General features: G+C 44.2%; 1 protein-coding gene across 1 annotated transcript in view; it reads left to right on the top strand.

Annotated features, from left to right (window-relative positions):
- QSOX2 (quiescin sulfhydryl oxidase 2) overlaps positions 1-25473 on the top strand; it is a 284089-nt gene that overhangs the window by 144805 nt on the left and 113811 nt on the right. The window contains exons 5-6 of the mRNA XM_078641895.1: positions 2952-3042; positions 9532-9677. Coding sequence (XP_078498021.1) covers positions 2952-3042; positions 9532-9677 — 237 coding nt within the window. The remainder of the gene's footprint in view (positions 1-2951; positions 3043-9531; positions 9678-25473) is intronic.

The raw sequence follows: 25473 nt of genomic DNA, 5'->3' as shown, positions 1-25473 counted from the left end.
TGACCAGCCAATCAGAATGTGTAGTTTGAGTTCGTAGATAAATTGTGCAAACATTTTGAATCCTAATTTCTGAAAAACTACTAAACTGATTTACACCAAATCACAAAAATCACGCTCTCTGGGTATATATCTAGCTTTTAGCCAAATTTGGTGTAATTCAGTTCAGCATTTTTTTTCTGAATCACTGTTCAGTTTTCTATTTGGAAATTTTCATGGGGAAAGCTCACTTTGGGACCAGCCCTCTTTCCCTCCCCTGGGTGATGGATCACATTGAAACTTCCAAGAAAGGAGCTGAGGTGAATGAGACTTTTTTAATGAAGTTTTGTGTAGATTTGTCAAGCCTCACCAAAGTTATTAGCAAACCAAAAAAATCAATTTCCTATGGAATCGTGGCCCGGCCTTTAACTACCCAGTGCCAACCGTTGCAGGGTAATACATAAATTACTATGTGTAGCTCTACAGTAAGTCTGTCGGTGGAGACTGGAGTCTCCAATTAGTTAATCTCATTGGTTAATCTATTCTGACACTCAGAAAAGAATAATAAAAGAACCTTGATATAACAATTTGTATTGCCTTTTTATTTTAATTTGGTGAAGATTTGGAATGAATGCTCGTTAGAAACAATTTACACATAATGCACACAAAAATGTCTTGTAAAGAAAGATAGGGAAGAAGAAAGTTAAATGAAGTAGGCACTACTTGTTATCCTAAAGTATATCATAGTCACTTCTCTGGGGCTAATCATTCATTGCTGATTTTTAAGCCTTCCCTGAGGCAGCCACAAACAGGCAAAGTGTTTTGTTTCTAAAAGTGTTAAATATCCTTGTGTGCTTGCAACTTGGCTTCTGTACAGGATTGGCAGTTTCAAAATGTGTTTCCTTCCTGTGCATTATAATAGCACTTCAACTTTGCAAGAGCTGAAATTACAAAGGATTATTTGCCATCACAGTGGATTGATATTTCTCCAGCTAGTAAACACCGCCCGAACCAAAGCCCCAGATTAGCAACTGAGAACATGTTATGGAGTGTGTGAACATGAGAAGAAAAACATCAGGGGGAGGCTCTTCTGACGGTTCCTGCCCGCCGTAGACTTTTCCACTCCGGTGTTATTCTGTGAAGCGGGCTTTTAAAGATTATGGGCATTCTGTGCGAAGATCGCTTTCTCGGCTCTGGTTCCTGCTGATAACTGTGAAATCTGCACAGGTAGAAAGTAAGCACTGGTATTGCGTCAAGGAATAAGAGCTCAGTTCGCTGTTGAGTAGAGCCGCTCGCTCATAATGAACACCGGTTTGCATTCATATGAGAAATGCATCCCTATTTTTTAATCTGTGCCTAGAAGTTTTTAGAAGAATGTCTACTGACAAAAAAAGGAACTTGGTAACACCAGGTCAAGGCTTGTACTGCCTTTATCAAGCATGATTAGGTATATTACTTGCTTGTTCCCTCTAAAACATGCCCTTTCCTGACTGAAATCATGCATAATGGGAAAGTTTACGATTAGACATAGTTGTGGTCTAAAATCATTTAAAATACAGTTGCTGTGCTGTAAGATACAAAGTAAAAGGATTGATATATTTATCGGCAAATAAAGCCGTACTCGTCACCTGCCGGCTGCCTTAAAACTCTTGAATATCACAGATACATTCTGTACATAAAGTTTTTTGCTAGGTGGAATTTGTCAGCAAGTGAGCTTAGCTTCCTGAGTCTGATTGCTTATGTTGGGGCAGCTAAAGGGCCAGTCTTCAGTCAAATTTTTTTGGGGAGGGCTTCTGTTTCAGTAGTTTCTTGAAGCACAGTTTGCTGGGTCTTACAATGAGCTTCTGGTTTACGATAGTTCAAGTTTTGTTAGCTTTTGACTTGATTTTGTCCTGAAAAAAGTAGCCCATATTGAGTGAGCATTTGAACCAAACTTGCTTCAGGAGCTGTTGTATCCTTTCATAAACCTGACGTAGGTTGATATATGATTAATATGATTATCTGTTGAACCCCGCCTGGCTGTCTTGCTGAATCATCAACATGTGCAGAGATTCACCAATATGCAGGACCATCATTATATTATGTTATTTAGTTTTCATTGTATGTTGAAAGTAACACTTGACTTATTTGTCATGTTTTGCATGTTGAGATTCTACAATGGTATTGTAATATTTGATGTACAATATGTTAACATTTTGATATTAAATAGATTACTGCTGCATGAAGTGATGTACAATGAAGTGATGACAATTAATTGTATATGGCTTCTTATCTTGATTTAGATGGGTAAAAACTTGATGTTTGTTACTGATGCATGCCAGTATCAAACATCAAGTTGATTTATCAATTGTTGACAGGATTTGAGTGGGGTATCCAGTTTTTCTATTAATCCGGTTTAAGAAATTTCGAAGCCTGGGGTCCAGACCTTTCAGAACCTTTCTCTAGCATGCATGCAATATGCATGGTAAAGTCAGTACTCAAACAACTGAAGGTAAACATGGCATTTAGAGATCTCTTAAACATTTATTGAGAGTGCTTTTTTATGCCAAACTACTCTTATATAAAAACATTTATATTTAATTTGCATTCTATGAATGTATTCTCAGAGCCAATAAAGTGACTAATGTTAAGTATGTTTAAGAATAATTGTCTGGGAGATCTGCTTTGAAAACTGTTAAAATGCATACCCTAACTTGTTTCAAGAGCAAAATTGTATGATTTTAGCAAACCTCTGTTCAAGACAGTTCCACGTGTAGGTTACTGTGTTTTAATTGGCTACGTTTATGTTGGGATTTTTTTATGCTGGGATAAATGGGACTAGGTATTGAGTGCGAAATAATGCCCCAGGAGATAACATTACAACCTTGTATCTATGTCTTTGAAACTGTTGTACAAAAATATTTAATTTAATTTATGTTTAATTGTATTTTAAAACTCATGCTTGCTCTGTCTCTCTTCTTTTCCTCCCCTTTTAGTTCCGAAGAGGTTCTGTCTCTCTTTGACAAAAAGAGCTCCAGCTACATTGCCATTGTGTTTGAAAGCAAAGACTCTTATGTTGGACGAGAGGTAATCCTTTTGGACGTTAAATGTTTTTGGTACAATGTGGACATCAGCAGTATGTTGCGTAATGGAAGGGCCTTTAGCATGGGTCAAGTGAGATGTGTGAGGAGTCCAGGTTCTCTTAAGAAATGTCCTGGCTCCCTCAAAAGAGCCAGCATGAAATGAAGCATGAGACACAACTCTATGAAGTTTGAGAAATTGTATAGGTTTCTCTGTGCATGTTGTCACACCTTCTACTAACTATTCTTAGACTTCATTGTGTCGCTCGGTTTTCTTTTCTGGTTGAATAGACTGCAGACAAAAGAATGGGATTTGAAGGTGTGTTTTTGTGCCGGCACCAGGACAGTTGTTCCCCAGATATAGTGAACAGTGCCAACTGCTTATTGAAATCCCCCCAACCTCCCTTGAAGCCATAATCATTCAATATATTGCTGGCGGCTCTAAGCTCTTCGCCTGTAGCCCATGCTCTTATTTTAACTGTAATGCTACACTACGCACTTTCTATTTTTCATAGAGATTTGTACCAGCTAAGGCATCCACAGTCTGAACCAAGCAGAAAGATCATAGGTTTGTGGAGAAGGGATTCAGGCACTGTTGTTACTTTTAAAAATCTAATGGAATTTGAAGGAAGCCCGAAGTAATAACAAAAGAAGGATAAGGGAACTAAAGAGGACATTTAATAGTTGGTAATACTTCTCCTTGAGTCAACATTGTACAAAGTCTGTGCGTTCCACTGGTTGGAGGTTATGGGGTTGGGGTGTGTCGGGTGACAGCTTTGTAGGGGCTTCTGCTTTATTCAGTACCCCCGGTCAGTGACGGCTACGCAAGCAACGAAAATCTCGAGCACTTTCTCATTAAATAATAAACGAATACGCTACTCCGCATATATTACAAAACTGGATGGTAATTGAGTTACCTTATCCAGATTGAATCGAGCCACTTCACTTTGAGCGAATTCATAATGAGCTCACAGAAAGTTCATACCCTAAGGGTCTTCAGTCTACGTATATATTTTTGGGCCTGAAGATGGTCATTGTAATACCTTACAAGATAAGACCGAAACATCAACAACTATAACCCACTTTAAGTGTCATTGGGATTAAGCAGTTGATCATTACTTGTTGAATGACAATTTGTTCAAATACATGAAATGGGTTCTTACAAAAATGATTGACAATTCATTTTTGTAAAGGCTAATTCCCTCAGTAATTTTTGTTCATGTGAACTGTTTTTTGTACCCTTGTTTTATGCTATTTATTATTTATATACATTTATATAGAAAAAGAATACACCCTTCTGCCTTAGTTTGTTTTGACTTTGTGAAATCTTGATTTTATTTGTTTCTGGTGTTTGTTTTGTTCTGCTTTAGTTTTGTTTTGATTTAGTCTTTAGCAATTTTTCGAAAAATTGAGTTTAGACAATTTAGTTGTTTTGAGGCTACTTCTTTGGGTACTCTCAATTGATCTATTAGAAATCTAGTAGAACTTTGTATACAAAAAAATACCTTGTACCTGACAAGCTGTGTAGGGTGACACTAGCTAGGTGGCAGCAGTTTGCCCTATAATACATCTTTTAAGGTCATAAAGACCATGCTGACTTGGAGCAGGTCAGAAAAATCCCACTTTGCCTTCAGTGCCAAAATGTTCAGGCACATGCAGTGGCTGGGGATGAACTTCATTTAAACATGTTGTAGACAAGTAGCAGCTGCATCACTTATTTGTTTTATGCCCAGAATGAGCCTTTTATGCCTACAGACTCCCTAGCAGAACGTAGCATGTTGTAAATGTTCTTGATTTCAGTCATAGTTCACCTCCGACATCGCTGGTGAAGGAGCCCCTCAGTCTGACGTGTGTTTCTTGCTATTCAGAACACCATTGTTATGCTCCATATCAAGTATTGCACGAGGTTTGTTTAATACATTTGAAGTGCCTAGACACCTCTTCCACCTGTTACTCATGGTAATTTGCAATTTAGATGTTAATACATAAGAATTGCAACATTTCCTCATGGTAGACATCCTATTTGGTTTTAATGCAGTTAGCATTACACCTACTTAGTTGTAAGCTTATAGCATTCCCAGTGTTTGAGCATGAATAGGAGGAAAGAATGCGGTTTACTCCTAAATGTGTAACTGATATTTAAGCATAAGTGGTCGGTATGCTTAGCGTAGAGATTTTATCTCTGTGAGCAGCCGGGCTGCTGCACTGTACATTGTCTGCAGAATGTTAAAGCACTAAGTGTTTGTAGAATTGAATTCAGTAGGAACCCTTTCACCTTTTGTTTTTCAAGTTTCAGCACACAGGAACCTCGTTTATACCTGTGCTGCTCAACATCACGTTGTTGTGCCCTATATGTATGGCTATGATTTTGAGCTACATACATCCAAGAACGATGGCAAGTAATGCTGCTTGCCCAGTAATAAAGTATTTGTGAGTGGTATTTAACTACAGTCCCCCTATAAGTAGCGTCCATTTATTGTCGTACTTTGTTCTTGTTCCTTTACCTTTAAAGCTATTGGGGTGGGTGAATACCAAGGCTACAGAATGTATTTCTGGTATCTGTGCAAATCAATTGAGAGGCTGCATTAAATTACTCTAAATTAGGAAATGGCATTCTTGATTAGGTCTTTTCCCCCGCAAATGTATGATGTCATAAGGCCTTTACAAAATATAGTTTGCTCTTTCATTTTCTGTTAATACTTTTTAGTTTATTAAAGTATATATCATGTTAAAAATATTTTTGTTTACTAAATTGTAAAATGGTTTGTGTCTTCAAACGCTACAGTTGGATACGTTATTTAAATATGGGTATGACTTGCATGTGTTCTCAAAGTGTTTGGAAACCTCTCTGGTCGACATTTAGATTGTCAGATGCCAAAATACAAGTAACCAGCTTCTTTTTAATGTATAAATGAGGACTAGAAAAGTTCATGTCTCCTCCCCAGGGGTGCTTAAAACACTCTAAAGTTATCTACTAAAAAGTCTCTTTAATGTATGCTTCATATTTTCTCTTTTGCTCTGATCTTCTCAATCTCTTCCCTTTGTCTCTGCTTGATAGCTTTTGGATACTTGGTGGGACTTCGAGTCGTACCAGTTGTTAAAGGCTCTCGCCTGTGACTCTGGCAATGCCCTTTAACAACCTTGGCAGTGTGCTGTAATAGACTTTTACTTATTGAGCCCAAGGCATCTGAAAGTTCTAGTCCTGTTATATTTTCAGCTGAACCAATAAGAGTAAAATATCAGATTGATATATTATTAAATTAAAAACCCAAGACTGGAAACATTCTGTTTTAGTAACATGGAATCTTGTGGTCCCCATAACTTTATTGCAAAGAGCCTCTGGGCTTTGGCGTAATTCACCAATGGTAGCATCCATGCAGCCACATGCTCAAGACCAAACTCCTTGCTGGTTTTTAACAGAATGACTGATTGTTTTAAACTAAATACAACAATTTGAAGTGTTTTTGGTAAAACATCTGAATGTATTTTTTTGTTATTTTATAGGGCACTGATGGTAAGAACCTTTTTTAGTTTACAGTAAAGTTCCAACAAAGGTGCAATGTTTATCATAGGCAATGAGGATTTAAATGTCCAACTCTGTGCCTTACATATCAGCTTAAGACCTTGCATCTATGTGGCGAACACATCAGTAACAATGTTGGGTAGTTTAGCTTCATGGTAAGGAGAGAGCAAGAGCCCCTGCTGTAATAATGTGTTCTAGGGCTGACTTGCTTAGATCCAAGAAGCTTGGCGACATGACTGCACAACGGTAAACATTGTTTACCACAAATCCTTTTCGCCACATACCATTACTCCGCAAGTCCGAACAACGACTTGCAGAGGGGGCAGAAAGTGTTGGATTTAGAATCCAACACCTTCCCAACTGTTGCGCATACTGGAGTTGGAATAGTAAATTATACTATTCCAACATCAAGCGCCCTCCCTAGAGCAAGTCGTTGTTACGATTGCGGGGTAATGGTATGCTTTGTTACAAAACTTTGTAATTGCATGCGGGGAAAAAGCATGCAAAATGAAGTGGCATATTCCTGCACAACTTGAACATGATTGGCAAGAGATTTCCATTTGTCAGTACCCTCCACAATCACTAGTGACAAATATTAATTTGGTAATGTGAAGTTCATCTTTATAGATTTTTATAGATGAGTGGTTATGAACTATTTAAAACTTGCTTTCAGCGGAAATGAGAGCACCCACCCTATTTTGTAGTGCCTGTGGGTTCTTCACTTAAATGCGTTATTCCCAGTTGCTAATAGTTTCATGTGCTACCCCTCTGAAATCTATATATCGTTATTTTGACTTCCCAGGGTCATTGCCTAATAGAGATTCTAGCATTGCTATATGACAGTTTTAAGTCGTTCTCTTGCTCCGTGTGATTGTGTTCGACATATAATCTACACCCACCTTTCTTTTACTTTGTTCTAAGAATTTGAAAGCTTTATCTTTGTATACTTAAAAAAATTTTTTAAAGGAAGTCTTTCAGTTGTATAGTAAATTACCAGCCCTAAACTAAAAATATATTTGAGTCAAGTAATTTACTGGTTTGGTTTCTGAGAAGCTACAAAATGGTTAGACATTTTTAATTTAATAAACAACTTGTTTGTTTCTGAAAGCACATTATTTAAAAATAAATAATTTTTTATACATGTTACTTTCATCATGAAAAGTCAAACTCTTAACTTCATCAACTTGATGAATTGTAGTAGTCCTACTCATGATATTCATAAGTAAGCAGTAAACCGATAAAGTGAAACCGAGAAAAAAGTAACATGCTTTTGATAAAATGTACCAAAAATTCACTGATCAGTAAATGCATTTACTTTCCCATCTTTACACTATATTATGTCAAACAGAGGTTTCTCTCATGGGCCAAACCAACCGCTTGGTGTGAGAGACTGTGGTTCTAGTTATTTCTTGCGTCACCTGGCAATTGTACCTTCTCTAGCAAGGGTCTGTGGGCATTTTTGCCACCTCAATCAATGAATAATTTTAATTGTTTAAATAATTACTCAAAAGGTACATGCTCATTATAATTAAAACTTGAAGCACAGGCCATGTGACTCTGAAGTACAAAAATTAAAAACAAAATTAATCACATTACTATCGTAATCACACATTAACATTTTCATATCCACCATATTATATAAATTTTAAAACGTAATCACATCATAAAAAAATTGAAAAAGGGCCCAACAGCCAGAGCAACAACATCGGATTCCATCATGAAGAGAATATGATCTGCTTAATTAATATACCTCTTTGATATTTTTTCTTTTGGTTAGGCATTAGAAATATTTTTGTGAAACAATAAATTCAAGACAGTTCTAAAAAAAAAAAAATCTGATGCTATTTGAGAAGTGTCACACTTACACTGCCCAACTTCGATTTTCTACATGTGCACTATGATAGCATGTGATCTCTGCCACTCATTAGCCGTAGCCAGCCTCCTATGTCTGGTGATGAGGTATTAACCATATATTAAGCAATGTCTAGCTGCGATTTTAAATTTCAAAGATATACAATGAGCATTTTCTGCAAATATACTCTAATTTCTATAAGAAAGGTAAAAAGATTAATTTCTAATGTAAATAAATTATATCTCAAAAATAGTTTATGTCCACATAAAATTTTGTTGTTGGTTTTTATTTTTGCTTAAATCATTTTGTTAAATAATTTGCTTTATTCCAGTGAACCTGCACCGGCTGCTTTTTGATAGACTTGATTAACAGAGACAATGGGAAATATCTTGCAGAAATTAACACCTACTTTCACTTGAAATTGCTGCATCCTTTGTTATTGTTTCAAAAGAGTTTGTGAACATATCTCAGTAATATTCTTTTTAAAAAAATTGTAGTTTGAGCGCATTAAACATTTTATTATTAAGGATATATATAGATTTGAAAAGCTTTCATGTTCTAATAATAAACTGAAAAATGCAACAAGAAATGCTATATTGTTTAAAAGCTAAAGCAAGGATTTCCAGAAGAAAAAATGTATAGGATTATGAGTGTAAACTCTTTACTGGTCCTTTTCATACATTGTTGCGGCTCACCGGAAGGAGAGAGGTGGAACCTATTTAAGAGCAAGTGTTAATATCTCCTCGGTAGGAACTAGGGTGGCTTCCTTTTATATGCATGTAATATTGTTATTTCGTTTCACTTTAATGTGCCACTCACTATCACTTTAGTTGACTTAAGTGAGACACAAGGATAAAAGGCTATTTGTATCATTTATTAGAGCCTGCCACTCTTAATACTTACACAAAAATGGTTTCCACTGCTTCCTTTTCGAATTTGACATTTTCGTCCTTTGCATTAATTAACTCGGTGGTAAAGTGTGTATGAGCATTGTCTCTCTTTTGCCTAACAGGGTACAAATGTAAGATCATGCATTTTTAAAGCTATTGTTTTACTTTAAAAGGAACATAGACTATGCCTTGGCCTTGCATATCGCTTACACGCTGTCTTTTCATCCCCAGGTGATATTAGACCTAATTCAATATGAAAACATTCTGGTAAGGCGAGTGCTGAACTCCGATAAGGCATTGCTAGAGAAGCTTGGTATTACTGCGGCTCCTTCGTGTTACCTGATCTATCCAAATGGATCCCAGGGATTAATTAACATGTGAGTACTAATGTGGCTGTAAGGGATATGTGGAGCATTTAAGGGGGCTTCTATATTTACTCCTCTATGCTTCATGACAGTTTAACTACTTGCATGCAAGATGTTTTTATGATTGTTAGATTTTTTCTGAATCCACCCGTTTAAAAACTTTTTTCAACAGGTTTAAATAGATAAAATCGAAGAATTCATTATAGAGAATTCAGTTCTGAATTTCTTTTGCTTACTTGCTTATATTAAGCAAGTCACAAGTGTTTCTAATGTTTTTTTCTAGCTTATGTACACTACACTTCTGTCATTTGTATGGCCTTGTTGTACTTTTCCGTATCAGGAGACACATTTTGCGTGGTTCTCTATTTTCTCTTCTACAGTACACAGTCTTTTGTCATTGTTTTTGTTTAGTGAAGGTTTGTCTATTACAGTCGTATTTGGTGGTAGTTTGTTTGAAAATATTGTTACTGATACTGTCAGGGTCTTTGTGATCTAATTTGCGTAAAAGTTTGAGTGCGTTATGAATTTCCTGCTGTATGGAAGGCTGTCCATCACCCGTCTTGATATGTCTATGCTACTGGGCTACCAACTACATATGCTTTTATATATTGTGGTTAACCGCTTTACCTTTTAATTTCATTCTGAAATTACATATATATATTCATTGTATTTCTCTGGAAGTTAGTAAATATATATATATAGGTAAGCAAGTACAACTCAATATTCAGCAGCATGTAGCACTGTTGTTAAAGGGAAATGTTTCTAATTTTATTTTCTCAATATTTTGTCATGCATAAGAACAGCCAGCTAAAGACTTGTCATTTTGCATGTCTGTTGTTTGTAAAGAGTTTCACTACCTAAAAAGACTCTTATGAATGTCTGTGAAATATTATGTTACAAATGTGTGTGGTAATTTGAAAATGCATATCAGAGCCCCGTTCTTAACATAACAGGGCCACCCTCTCTGCAGGCAAGAAACCAATAATTGCCTACCGCGGGAGGGTGGATTCAAGGACATGCAACAGTTTTGGTAAAAGGGAGTGGGACTATCTGCATACCTTAAGTAATTGAAAAGTCCCTGTTCCTAAACACAGTGGCAGTCGTGCCTTATGGAATGCCCAAATGTTATTGATCAGGACTAACTGTAGCAAATCTCTATCTTGGTCTTACCAAAGACCTGTGGGCCCTTCTTCAGGTGATGCAAAATGCTGCCACTGATTGACCCCTGGAATGTCTTGTGCATTGTTAACCTTACCTAGTCTTCTTGAATGACCAGCTTTCATTATAGATTTTTAGTCTGTCGCTGTCCTATTTCTACAACTCCATTTGGGAGGCAAAGTAAGGATTGCCAAAGACATGCTTTGTCGCACCTTCCATCTCAGATGCAAACCATTTATCTTTCAGAAACAAGGGTACTTCAATCTTTTTATATTATTTGGATTCTTTTTGTGGCAAGTGTATGTTTTCCATCTAGAACTCCGCGCAGAGGCATGTTTTGGGTAAAAGTGTGCTTTATAGATGATGCATGTAACAAAATGATCATGGGAACATCTAGGGCAAGGTAATGGAATAACCCTTTGTTAATAACCCCTTCTAACAAACCTTGTGGGGTGAGGTTTTTCCATATGCAATATGAAGATAGTGAGCACTAAGTCTCGAAGTTCCATAACCTTGAACCAACAAAAGTAGCCTTCACGAGTATTCAGAACTCATCAGACCAGGCAGATGTAGAAAGAACAGCAATCTTCTGCTTCAAGTGCATCTTTCAAAAAGAAAGAAAAAAAAAAAGGCTTGCCTCAAACACAAGTCTGTAATTGAATCAACCAATTAAACGCACCACCCAAAAAATAAGTACTTGCGGGTAGCTCTGCTCCAATCCCCATGAACTATCAAGGAGAATTTTTCTTTAGTAGATCTACTTCAGATGTGGTCAATGTGTGATGTGTGGGCCAATGTGCAATTTAAATAATTTCAGAAAATATTTTCTTGAACTTTATCTTGTCTGCTCTTTTCCTCTTGTCCAATACCTCCAGATTTCATTTGACAAGTTTTATGGAGATTGTGTAGCTTTGGCTTCTGGTCACTGGCTCTAGATACCAGAAGAACTACTTCTGGTGCTTTGTTGTCCCCTAAGAAACAGGGCCTCTGCTCAGCACTTGTCTAGGAATGCCCTATCCTCCTCCAGTGAGTGTGGAGGTGCAGTAACAAACAACTGCCTTGTTCCTCTCGACTTCTCAGATAATGCTCTAGATTTACTATGCAATATGGTTTAATAAATCCATATGTTTTCTGTTTTTCTTTCCCTTCATTGGCACCAAATTCGATAGCAGCTGCTGCTGATAAAAGCTGGAAAAAAAATCTTATATCAAACAATATCATGACTTAAGGAGGCAAGCGTCCGTCTTTTCAGCCTGTTGAGTGTGATTGGGGAGCTCACGACCAGGGCTAGAACTCTTACAGTTAGTGGTCCTTCTGTGACATTAATCTTATTTATTTTTATTTAGAAAGTTTTCTATAGTGCGAACATGACCACCGAGGGTATCAGAGCGCTTTACAGTTTATACATCATGAGGGATACAAGCAGTAAAAACAGAACGAAAATTCACAGTCCTGTAGGGCCAGGCATCCTCGGGAGCCCTGGCCCACAAATCTGCGACTGTGACCTCAATATCCAATGGAACAGCCTATCTAAGGCAGAAATGTCTTCATCAGAAACTCTTTGACTTCCTTTTTGAAGAGGACAGTGGAAGGATTCATCATGACTTCGTTGGGTAGGGAGTTCCAAGTCCTCGGTGCAATACCTGAAAAGGCGAGGTTGTGGGTTTTTCTTTTCTTGAATTTTTGCGGTTTGAGCAAGAGGGTGCTGGTGGTTCTCGAGGCTCACGAACCACAAGAGCGCCAGTTTTTGAGCTAGGTACTAAGGGGTATTGAAATTAATGGTTTAGTGTGCCATGCATGCAATTTTTAACTGTATCAGAGTTTCATATATGGAAGCCAGTTCAGGGATAGCAGGTCTGGTGATATATGGTTGTATTTTTTAGAGCTTCGCATCAAAGTTAAGGGCAACCCTAAGAGGAGCCGTCTTCGCTCTAGGAAGGCCGCAAAGGGTTGCGCTGCCATAGTCCAGCTTTGAGATCACGAAGGCTTGCACATCATCCTTTAGGTTATGAGAAGGGAAAAGGTTTAATTTTCCTTAAGATGCTGTGTTGAAAGTTTGCACCTTTTGGTGAGGGAACTGATGTGCTTCTGCATGTTCAGACTTCTGTCTAGCATTATTCCCAAGAGGTGCAGCGTACAGTTAGAGCAGTAATCTGATTCATCCATTGTTCTATGACCGGAGATTGCTTGTGTGGTGCGATTAGGAGGAATTCCATTTTGAGAGCATTTAGCTTCAAGTGGTTAAGTGTCAGCCAGCTTTGTGTTTTCAGTAGGACTTAGTTGAGGGACCTGATGTCCTCAAGGGAGGTGATCTTCAGGTTTAGTTGAGTATCGTCAGCGTACATGTGATAGTGAATGTTGGATGAATTCAAAATTTCTGTCAGAGGTTCCACGAACAGGTTGAAGAGTGTGGGTGAGAGCACAGAACCCTGTGGAACCCCCAGCGTGACCGGAGGAATATGAGAAAAGGACTGGTTCACCTTGAAGCTTTGGGCTATGTTATGAAGGAATGAGGAGAACCGTTTTAGTACCAGACAACCCCATCCTGTGTTCTAGGAGGTCAGTTAGGTTATCGTGTTTGACATATAAAATGCTGACAAAAGGCCGAGAAGGATCAATAGGCAAGATTCATTTTGATACAACATTCTTAGCGCATCATCTACGATGTAAGTTAGAGCAGATTCTGTACTATGGCCCGGGCGGGACCCAGATTGACATTGGTCGAGGAGTTGGAAATGATCGATGTGGTTACAGATTTGGGTGAGCACACATTTTTCCAGTAGCTTTGCGAAAGTGGGGATTTTAGAGATTGGGCGGAAGTTATGAAGGTCCAAGGGATCAGCAGTTGGTTTCTTTAGAATCTGGGTAACTTGCCCAGATTTGAGGCATTCCGGAATAGCACCTTGCTGAAGTGAAGCATTGACAAGCAAAGTCCAAAGTGGGAGTAAGGAGGTTCTAATTTCAGAGAAGGGGTTTGATGGCAGGGTGTCGTTGTAGTGATTAGAAAGTTTCAGAGTAGCCAGCGTTTTGCTTCTAATGCTTTCATCCAAGGTTTGGAAAAGGCTCCAGGATGCATTGTTTTTGGAGGGGCAAGGCTGCGCAGGCACAGTGACATGCAACCAAGGAGGGAGGGTGTTCGGCAGACTGAACAACTAGTGCTCAAGGGCAGAGCGTAGTTCAGCTTTGATTTTAGTAGTCTTATCTGTGAAGAAATCCGCGAAGTTCGAGGCATGTGGGCTGCTGAATTCATATCTATAGCATAGATCGCCGCCTAGTATTGGGTCCGGATGATTGCACATTGTTGTCCTGGAAGAGTCTTCGAAGTATCACGAGAATGGTGGCTCCTCCCCTGGACTACAGTGCGCATGGGCATCGACTCCATCCCCAGATTGTTTTTTTCCGCCATTGGGTTCGGATGTATATTCGACATCTCCAGTTCGGAATCGATATAGACTTTTCTTAAGGCCCAAAGGCCTTTTCCTATACCGTCTGTATTGTTTTGCGTTCGGTCCCAGCTCTGTTCCGGCTCAGTTCCCGAGTCGGACGTCCAGAGGAGTCGCGTGGCTCTTCGATACTCGGGGCCCAGTCGACGCAGCAAGACTTTCGTCGACATCATGGAACGGAGCCCGTTCAAGAAATGTCCTGTGTGCGGATCGAAGTACCCACACATCGACGTCCACCCTGTGTGCAACAAGTGCCTGTCGCCGGACCACGATGAAGCCAACTGTATGGCTTGTTCTAGGTTTCGATCGAAGAAAACGATTAGACTTCGGCGCGTGGCGCGCCAAGAGGCCCGGCAGTCGGCCCCGGCACCGGTGAACATCTTCGACAGAGAAGAAGCAGACGAGCAGGAAGTTCATCTGCAAGTTTCCCCTCCGGCGGAGGAGATCGACTACAAATACGACGCGGACGTCGAGGTGGTCGAGGCAGAAGACGTCGACGAGGTAGGAGACGACAATGAGGCCTACGGGGCCACGGAAGATAGCTCGTGTGAAGAGCTAAGCCCCGAACGAACAATTACTAAGGCTCAGGTCGAGGGATCGCCACACGGCCTTACCCAAGACCTTCCACCCAGCTCCACGGCCTCGCCTACGGGCCCGGCTACGGACACTTCTGCGGAGCCGACTTTGGTTAAAACGAAACCGAAACCTTCAGTGTCGACGAAAACTAAAGTAATTGAGACGCCGTCTAAACAGAAGACGTCTGTCCCTCCGGCCGCCTCCTCGTCTTCAGACACGTCGGGGCAGCCGAAGCCGAGAAAGGCTGTCGACCCGGGGAAGTCGACCAAGGGCGCCGAGCCAAAGTCGGTCAAGGCCGTCGAACCGAAATCGGCCAAGGGCGTCGAACCGAAAACGGGGGCCCCGCACCCCGTAGTCAAGGCCACCTGCACGAAACCGTCGGCACGGAAGGAGGACACAGCGCGCAGAAGCAGGCTGATCCTGTACCGCATAAAAACAAGGCATCGACGCTCGAGACTTCACTCGCTAGTGGACCGAAGACGTCTGTCGGATCGACGAAACCGTCCGCTTCCTTTACGAAGCAGGTGTCTGATTCTCTACAACGCATCAGGGACAATGCTTCCGCGGCCGCACCGAAGGATGCTTCCACCGCGAAGCCAGCTGCCACACCGCCAAAGTCTTCGACGCCACTCCTGTTTACGTTGCCGCCGAAGGTAGCACCAAAGGCGTTCGCACCACGGTCGGTCACCGAAGCGCCCGTACCAGTGTCCACGGCGCAGAAGCCTTCTCCGTCGCTTGGGAGCTTGAAACCTCGACAACCCTCGGTGGAGGAGCAGTCGGAACACTATATCGACGCACACACCGGGAAACTCACCCTCTACAAGAGGAAGATCACGGCAACCCAGCCTTTGGAGTCCTACACGATTCCTTTGAAGCGCAAAAAGCCTGCTGGGGAATCCCCAGTTCTGGTGGAGCCCCTTGCTCCACCGCCTCCACGAGTGACTACACCCTCTCCCACCTATTCGGATGTGGAGGGTGGAGAAGGTGATGACGAGGAGTATGGTTTTCCTGCCAACACTGATCCTGAGGATCAGCACGACTCATGGGCAGATGCAGGTGACCCAGGGGATCAGCAAACTGCCCAGGACCCTCAGGTGTACACTGTCAAGACCTCTCCTACTGAGGATTCGGCTGCATTTAACGCTCTACTTGAGAGGGCGGCTAACAACCACGGCGTGGAGCTCCACGCTGACCCTATCGAAAGGGGTTCTCAAACATGCTGCAGACATTTTTAAGGAACCCTAGGATTGAGAAAAAATATAGGCCGGCGCCTGGCGACCCCACCTACATCAAAGGCCAGTTGCCATTGGACTCTCTGGTCGTTTCTAATGCCCGGAAGAGGGCGAACTCGCAGACCACTGGTGATGCTCCTCCCCCAGACAAGGAATCTAAAGTGCTGGAGGCTTCAGGGAAGAAGGTGGCGGCTCAGGCGGCCAATATCTGGCGTATCTCTAACACTCAGGCACTCCTGGCCAGATATGACAGGGCGCACTATGACACACTAGAGACCCTGTTACAACATCTTCCAGATCAGTATAAAGAGGCAGCTGAGATGCTTATTCAGGAAGGGAAGCTTATCTCCAACGCTTCCATTAAGTGTGCACTGGACGTGGCGGACACCGCGGCCAGAGCCATTAACACCAGTGTCATGTTGAGACGTCAAGCCTGGCTCAGAATCTCCGGTTTCAAGCCGGAGATACAAACTACCATCCTCAATCAGCCAGTAAACCCAGATAGGTTATTTGGTCCTGAGGTGGATACAACCTTAGAAAAGATAAAAAAGGATACCGAAACTGCAAAATCCATGGGGGCTCTCCAGTCCCAGCAGTTTCGGGGCAGCACTTTTCGTCGCTCAGGCAATAGAGGTGTTTCCAGAGGCCAGATGTCCCAGCAAACTCAATACAATAAAGGTGGGGCGCAGTCCTCTTACACCAAGCAGAGTAGAGGCGGCTATCGGGGCAACAGCACCAAGGGCAGAGGTCGTGGAAACAACATCTCCCGCTCCTCCGCCACCAACAAACAGCGACGCCCTGTCGCTGCCCCCCCGACCATACTACACCTGTCGGGGGGAGACTCCAGCAGTTCCTGCCCGTCTGGAAATCCATCACCACAGACAGGTGGGTCAGGAAACTTATCCAGTTCGGTTATTGTTTGGAGTTAACATCCACTCCACCCAACATGCCACCAAAACACCGTCCTATGTCCACAGAGCATTTGCACTTATTGCAGCAGGAGGTACTCGACATGCTGCAAAAAGGGGCAATCGAGCTCGTGCCGGTGGAGGAAGAAGGCACGGGAGTGTACTCCCTGTACTTCTTAATCCCAAAAAAGGAAGGATCCCTAGACCCATACTGGACCTCAGACCCCTGAATCAGTACATTCTATCAGAACACTTTCATATGCTCACACTGCAGCAGGTTCTCCCGTTGCTCAATCAGGGAGACTTCCTCGCAACCTTGGATCTCAAGGATGCCTATTTCCACATTCCACTGCATCCATCACACAGAAAATACCTCCGGTTCACTATTCGGGGTCGGCATTATCAGTTCAAGGTCCTGCCTTTCGGGGTGACCACAGCACCCAGGGTGTTCACAAAATTTCTGGCGACAGTAGCTGCGCACCTCAGGAGGCAGAACGTTCACGTTTACCCTTATCTGGACGACTGGCTTGTCCAAGCAAAGTCGGCCCAGCAGTGCGCCGCCAACATGTCCCACACCATTCACCTTCTTCACGATCTGGGATTCTCACTCAATTATCCCAAGTCGCACCTTCAGCCAGCCCATGTGCGGCAATATCTGGGTGCGACGATCGATACTCTGACAGCCACAGCTCAGCCGAATTCTGTGAGGATCGACAGCATTCAGTCACTGATCCAAAAGTTCAGACCGCAACACTCGCTTACTGCAAGAGTGTTCATGCAGTTGATGGGCATGATGGCCTCCTGCATCTTCATAGTCCCGCACGCGAGGCTACATATGCGTCCGCTCCAAGAATGCTTGGCTCATCAGTGGACTCGGGCTCAAGGACAGTTGAACGACCCAGTGTTGGTGACCGGTCGGGCATACAGCTCTCTGCATTGGTGGAATCCACACAACCTTTGCAAGGGCCGACCGTTCCAGGAGCCTGTGCCACAGATTATCCTGACGACAGACGCATCTCTCCAGGGATGGGGAGCTCATGTGCTCCACTACACGGTGCAGGGACTGTGGACAACGCAGCAGAAGAAGATGCATTTCAACTACCTAGAACTGATGGCAATCTTAATGGCATTGAAGGCATTCAAAGTACATCTGTGCAACAAAGTCGTGTTGATCCGGACGGACAACATGACGGCCATGTACTACATTCAAAAGCAGGGAGGTACACACTCTCCGCAGTTGTCTCATCTGGCTCAGAGCATGTGGAAGTGGGCCATTCAGAGGAACATCTTCCTCATGGCGGAACACCTCCCGGGCAAGGACAATCAGATGGCGTATCTGCTCAGCAGGTACAGCCACCAGATGCACGAGTGGGAGATACATCCATCAGTACTCCGCCCGTACTTCCAGCAGTGGGGTCATCCAGAGATAGACCTGTTTGCCACAAGGGAAAACGCAAAATGCCAAAGCTTTGCCGCCAGGTTCCCTCACCCACAGTCGCAGGGCAATGCGATATGAATGAACTGGTCAGGCAGATTTGCGTACGCTTTTCCCCCAGCACCTCTCATACCGCTGGTGGCACGAAAGCTAAAGCAACACTCGATGACACTCATCCTGGTTGCTCCAACGTGGGCACGCCAACCATGGTACACCACGTTTCTAGAACTCTCCGTGGTACCGCGTCAAAGGCTGCACCTCACACCCAGGCTTTTGACGCAGAGCCGTGGCGACATTCAGCATCCAGACCCGCAACAGCTCAACCTGGCGATCTGGCTCCTGAAGTCTTAGAATTTGGCTATCTTGACTTGCCTCCTGAATGCATGGATATCATACGGGAGGTAAGAAAGCCCACCACCAGGGCCTGCTATGCAGCGAAATGGAAGCGGTTTGTCATTTACTGTACTGAACACAACATCAACCCGCTAGATGCATCCATTCCCAACATCATCTGTTATTTGTTACATCTTTACAAATGCAATCTAGCATATGCTTCCATTCGGATACACTTATCCGCCATAGCGGCTTATCTCCAAAACAGGCAGCATCTCTCCGTTTTCAGAGTGCCTGCCATTAAAGCCTTCCTAGAAGGACTGAAACGGGTCATCCCTCCCAGGACCCCGCCAGCTCCTGTATGGAACCTCAATGTGGTCCTCACCAGGTTGATGGGCCCACCTTTTGAACCACTACATTCCTGTGAGATTCAGTTCTTGACATGGAAAGTGGCGTTTCTCATTGCCATTACGTCTCTGTGACGTGTTAGTGAGCTACAGGCGCTCACTGTACAAGAGCCATTCATACAAATTCACTCCAACAGGGTGGTGCTGCGCACTAACCCTAAATTTCTTCCTAAAGTGGTTTCGCAGTTCCATGTCAATCAGTCCATTGAGCTGCCCGCGTTCTTTCAAAACCCAGAGACAGTAGCAGAAAGAATGCTCCACACTCTCGATGTCAAACGAGCTTTGATGTACTACATCGATAGGACAAAGGGTTTTAGGAAGACACAACAACTCTTTGTTGCCTTTTCTGCCCAGCACAAAGGCAACCCCATTTCCAAAGCGGGTATAGCCAGGTGGATCGTTAAGTGTATTCAGATTTGCTATCACAAGGCTAAGCGCACTTTAACGGTCCCCCCCAGAGCCCACTCCACCCGCAAGTTGGGGGCCTCCATGGCTTTCCTTGGTAATATCCCTTTGGAAGACATTTGTAGAACAGCCACGTGGTCTACCCCACACACATTTACTAAACACTACTGTGTAGATGTGCACTCCAAGCAGCTGTAGGGCAGGCTGCTCTAAAGACACTTTTTCAGACATCTGCAGCTGGCACAGGCGGCCGCCTATGATGGAGAGACAGCTATATATTCTATTCTATAGATATGAATTCAGCAGCCCACATGCCTCGAACTGAATATGCTACTTACCAGTATGCATCTGTTCTTGGCATGTAGGGCTGCTGACATTCATATCGCCCGCCCTACTCCCCGGCGCCTGTAGCGGCTGCAGAACTTACACTTACTCTTAGCATGGCCATCGCTCACACTGTTACACTCCATCTTCGCCACAATGGCTAAAAACAATCTGGGGATGGAGTTGATGCCCATGTGCACTGTAGTCCAGGGGAGGAGCCACATATCTTGTGATACTTCGAAGACTCTTCCAGGACAACAATGTGCAATCATCCGGACCCAACACTAGGCGGCGATCTATGCTATAGATATGAATGTCAGCAGCCCTACTTGCCAAGAACAGATGCATACTGGTAAGTAGCATATTCATTCTTCGCAGTTCGGCTGTGTCCCTCCAACCCAGTGAGGAGAGATAAGGATGACTGTTAGCTTGATGGGTTCGAACAGTTTTCTTGGAATTTATTTTGCTTTCTCTAGTTGATTTCTGAAGAAGGTGGCTTTGAGCATCTGTTGCTTGTGTTGTAGATGCTTCTTATGAATCTCAGATGGTAGAGTCGTTCAAGGGAGGGATAGGATTGCCACAGTCTTTCCACAAGTCTTAAATTCCTTCTTTCAACCATGGTTTGGAGACCTTGGAGAACAGTCTTTTTAGCTGTAGTGGCGCCACTGAGTCTAATATATTTGTCACTTAGCGGTTATAATTGGCCATAAGGTCGTGGACATCAGACATGTTCATAGGAGGGGGCAGGATGTTATTGCGGATCCGCCCCCGGAGCCAGTCAGTTCCCTTGGACCCATGGATGGGTCCGGAACGTTGCCGGTTTGTACAACCTCAATCCTTCCTAACCCTGGTGCCGCCCTCTCTATTTTTATCCCGTACTCAGACTCCTGTGCCAAATGGAGCCTTACCCTCCAGATCTAGCCTGAGCCCCTTTCCTATAGGCAGGGGCATAGCTTGGTCAGTAAGATTGGGGGGGAGGGGAGGTGAGCTTTAGATGTCCCAACAATATAATGTTAAAAGTCCGACAGACACCTCACCATACCCGACTCAAAGTACCTGTACTCAATAATTTACCAACAAATACATTTATTAGGGGGGTGTAACCCCCCAACCCACCTCCCTGAAGCTGTGCCCCTGCCTTTAGGATATGACTTGGGGAAGATTAGGAGGGGCCGCTAGACCCCAAAATGGACGGGTATGAGGAATTGGCTGACACCAGTGGACTGGACAACTCCCCAGATACTGGCATGGTCTCTCCTCCTACCATGGCTGCAGAGCTGTGGTGTTCAGACTATATCCCAGGAAAAGAACAGAGCACGAAATGTGGCGCAAAATGTGTTTAAATAGTAATGGGGGCAAAGGAAAATGACGCCTACAACATGCACAGTTAGACTAACCTAGGGAAAACTACAATGGGCCATGGAAGAAACACGCAACTAACTTGAGCAAATGTGAACATTTTGAATTTCTCCTTTTTAGGTCTCGGAGAGAAACGCGTTCTCGCCAGAGAACTATAGTGATCGTTTCAGCCGACAAAATCCGACAAGAGGAGACGAGAGCTGTGCACGCGCGCAGCATTGTGAATGGGAGAGGGAGAGACAAGAGCTGGCCACGCACGCATAGGATTTGGTCGCGCGCATGAGTCGGTCTCCATTTTAGTTTTGGATCGCTCACGGCGCCAGCGTCTCCACCGTGCGCCGATAACTGCTCTCTTCCTGGCCGGCTACACGGAAGGTAGCATGCTTGGATCCCGGAGGCGCCCCCTGTGCCCCGCTGACAGATGCGCTGCGCGTGGCACCCGGCGCACAGGGCATTCCTCTCCCTGTCACTGGCTGGTGCGAGCGGCTCTCAGTCCCAACGGAAGCCCCAAATGTAATGGCAGAGCAATCGAAGATGGTTGGCAGGCTCCTGGGAGAGAGACGCCATTGCTGTTTCTTCGTGAAAGTGTGAAAGTGCTGCTCAGGGCGGCGGTGGGCTGCGTGGGGATTTATCTCCGTTAGCTCCCTTGACTGTGTCCGGCCGTCTACCCGTCCTCTCGTTGCCCAGGGGCTCGGTGTAAGCGGCATGCGGTGCCACTCTAAAGCGGCCCATGGAGTTCGAGGCCCTGCTTAGCTCCCAGTCCCCTAAGCGCAGGAGGTGCGTCCCGCTGCTTGGGTACCCTGGGGGACATTTCCCACAGCGGTGCGGTCCGATGTCCCACGGCGAGGAACAGCCTCATGGAACACCACCGCCTCTGCCTTTCGTTGGGGAGCGACGCCTCACCCCAGGTAACTGCAGAGGAGGCTCAGGCCGGGTGGCACAGGGAAAGCGACGACATGGGGGTTATCGGGGACAGCGATCTGGGTCCACGTGATTGATGGTGGTCTATCAAAGTGGGAGTAGAAAACCAGGATTCAATAGTAATTTATAGAAATTACCATCACCGCAGAAGAAGCTCGAAATTCAATGTGTGTCCGTCTTCTAAATGAGCAATGCTGTTTTGTGGGGTGTGAGTGCAGGGCTTCACTGTTGGTTAATATTTTGGTGTGGGTAGGTGCACAGAAAGTTAAGTTTCTGGATGTAAGTATCGGCTGCAGTCGAGCTCGGCATGGGGCTGACGCAGTTATTCACACAGCTCTGATGATGCACCTCGGGCACGGGGCTGACGCAGTTATTCACACAGCTCTGATGATGCACCTCGGGCACGGGGCTGGCGCAGTTATTCACACAGCTCTGATGATGCACCTCGGGCACGGGGCTGGCGCAGTTATTCACGCAGCTCTGATGATGCACCTCAGGCACGGGGCTGACGCAGTTATTCACAGCTCTGATGATGCACCTCAGGCACGGGGCTGACGCAGTTATTCACACAGCTCTGATGATGCACCTCAGGCACGGGGCTGACGCAGTTATTCACCCAGCTCTGTTGATGCACCTCAGGCAGGGGCTCACAGCTGTTATTATTCACACAGCTCTGATGATGCACCTCAGGCACGGGGCTGACGCAGTTATTATTCACACAGCTCTGATGATGCACCTCAGGCAGGGGCTCACAGCTGTTATTATTCACACAGCTCTGATGATGCACCTCAGGCACGGGGCTGACGCAGTTATTATTCACACAGCTCTGATGATGCATCTCAGGCACGGGCTGACGCAGTTATTATTCACACAGCTCTGATGATGCACCTCAGGCACGGGCTCACAGCTGGTATTATTCACACAGCTCTGATGATGCACCTCCGGCACGGGCTCACAGCTGTTATTATTCACACAGCTCTGTTGCGCTCTCTAATACTCTTTACTAATAACTCTCTCCTACTCACTATCAACTTATCACTCTACTACTTACTGTGTGTGTGGGTACTAATGCAATAGGTCTTGCATATGCACGCGATGAAGCTATTGGCAATGTAAATGACAATGCCATTTATTTATGATTTAAAAAAAAAAATGAGCAATGCCGATAGCTCTACCTTCAATGCTGCCGAGACCATTGCACTGTAAATGCTTGTTCCAGGAATAAATTGAGAGGGTTCAGGTCTAGGATAGGAGGACGAAGGCCTCCATCCTTTTTGGCCACCTGAAAGTGGCAGAAGTAACAACCCACCTCCTACTCCTGACGTCTGCATCTTCTCTATGGCTCCCTTGGCCAAGAGAGCGGCCACTTCCTGGCAAAGTAAGGAGAGCTGGTCTTCTGTCAATCTTTCGCTAGTGGGTGGCATGATGGTTGAAGGGTGCATTAAAGAGTTTTGGAGGCTGCGGCTGCCGGGGCGGGGATATAGTGGACTGGCCCAAGCTCTGGCTGCCCTACCAACAGGGTCTGGGGGTTCCCTGTCTTTGGGCATTCGGAGGCTAGGGAGCTTGCCTTACCTTGGTGGCTGGCTGGGTAAAAATGTGACTAGAAGAACTTTCCATGGCCACGAAAGGAGCAAAAGGTGGACTGGAGTTGGTGGGGGGCAGGGAGGCATGGAAAGCCCCAACAAACTGGCTGTAGCTCTGTTACCCTTGAAGAGCTCCTCCTTGTCTTCAATCTTACCTGAAGCTTACGAGACTAGTTCAACCACCTGTGAAACTTCATGCACATACCGACAGAGCTAAGGCTGCGTCAATGCCTCCACAGAGTCATGCACTTATTGTAGATCTTTGTCTGGAAACTAGTTGGACTACCATGCATGCTTTTTTGCAAGCTGTGCTCACTGGGAGTATCTTGCCACAAGGATTCGACTTTTTCCCGGAAGTTCTCTGCAAACTATTTACTTGACGCCTGGTCTGGCATACGCTGTGATCTGCTCAGTATCTATGGGGGTTCAAAATGAAGTTCCATAACAGTATGGAGAGCTCAGGAAGAAACTTTACTTTTGTGGACATTGCGGAATTGTGAGTCCCAACTCTCTTCCTTAGAGCAGCCACATGCCTTCCATTCAATACATGTCATGCCTCAGAAAAAAAGGAAAATGTCAGGACTAACTACTGTGGTTGGTTATGCAGAAGTAGGAGAATGGATGGGTGAAGATGGAAGGCACAGTCAGTAGGGTCCACTGCAAAATAAATGTAAAGTGGCAGGGGTTTTGCGGAATAGCTTTAAGTTCTGTCAATGCCACAGGCATCCAGCTGTTAAAGAGGCAGAGTCCGAACGAATCACTGTGCAGTATTGTGTTTTTGATTGACACCTTCAATTCTCAGTCATACAGAGTTGTTGAGTCTTTCATATGCCTCATACGGCCCCTTTGGTTCATGGTAATGTCATTTTATTGAGGATGATTGTAAAAGCTCTCCAAGAGTGGGCATCCTAGCATGTAAAAATCACAGTATTAAAATGATTTTCTTTAGGTTTTGGAAAAGGAGAGAATGTGTTCTTCATGGCAAAGTCTCTTAAGTACAGGACAGTCTGGGCCTGCGCTCGTGGGAACTCTGTTAGTTTAGGTGCCGTCCCTAAATTTGTTATTGTGGCTCCTTTGTACTTTACTACTACAGTGTTCGACTTGTCAGAGTTTGCAGGGTTGCTGTCCATTGCAGCGGTTTTCAGAGGGGTCTCGTGGGAACGAGTTGCGGTAGCCTGGTGCTGTAGCCGCTCGAGGTAATGGTTCGGTTTCTGTGTTTTTCCATGTATCCATGCATCTGATTACTTGATGGAGTTTTGCAGAGGGTCAAACGATGCTTGTGCCAGATCATGGCAGCCCTGCTTCCATGCTGTAAGTAAACCACCTGCTCTTTTATGGTCTCCCCTCTCTGGGGCCGGATATCCACACTTGGCTGCTATTCAAAATGGCCTCAGGGGAAAAATAATAGTTGCCCTTGAAGGCTTTTAATTATGGGAATTTTAAAAGAAGAAAAGTGATGGCGAGGCGGGCTGCGACTGGAGAGAAGCTCTCGAAGCAGACACTGAAAAATGAGAAGGCCTGCCTTCCGTGGCCAATGTCATCCGTCAAGCTGAAGGCTGTCACTTAAGAGTGTTCCCAAGGGGGGGACCACGCTGACGCTGCCTTTCATTTCATCCTGTAAATGTAAGCGGTGTGCAGCTCTGAGGCTCAGCCTTAAGTGGATCTGACCCTGGCATGGGCGAATTTAAAATACTGTGAAGGGAGGGGGGAGTGATGACAGTCAA

The sequence above is a fragment of the Lissotriton helveticus genome, chromosome 5_1, assembly GCF_964261635.1.
Source record: "Lissotriton helveticus chromosome 5_1, aLisHel1.1, whole genome shotgun sequence".
Classification (NCBI taxonomy): Eukaryota; Metazoa; Chordata; class Amphibia; order Caudata; family Salamandridae; genus Lissotriton; species Lissotriton helveticus.
Note: the sequence above shows the minus strand (reverse complement) of the source record. Positions and strands in the feature narration are given on the sequence as shown.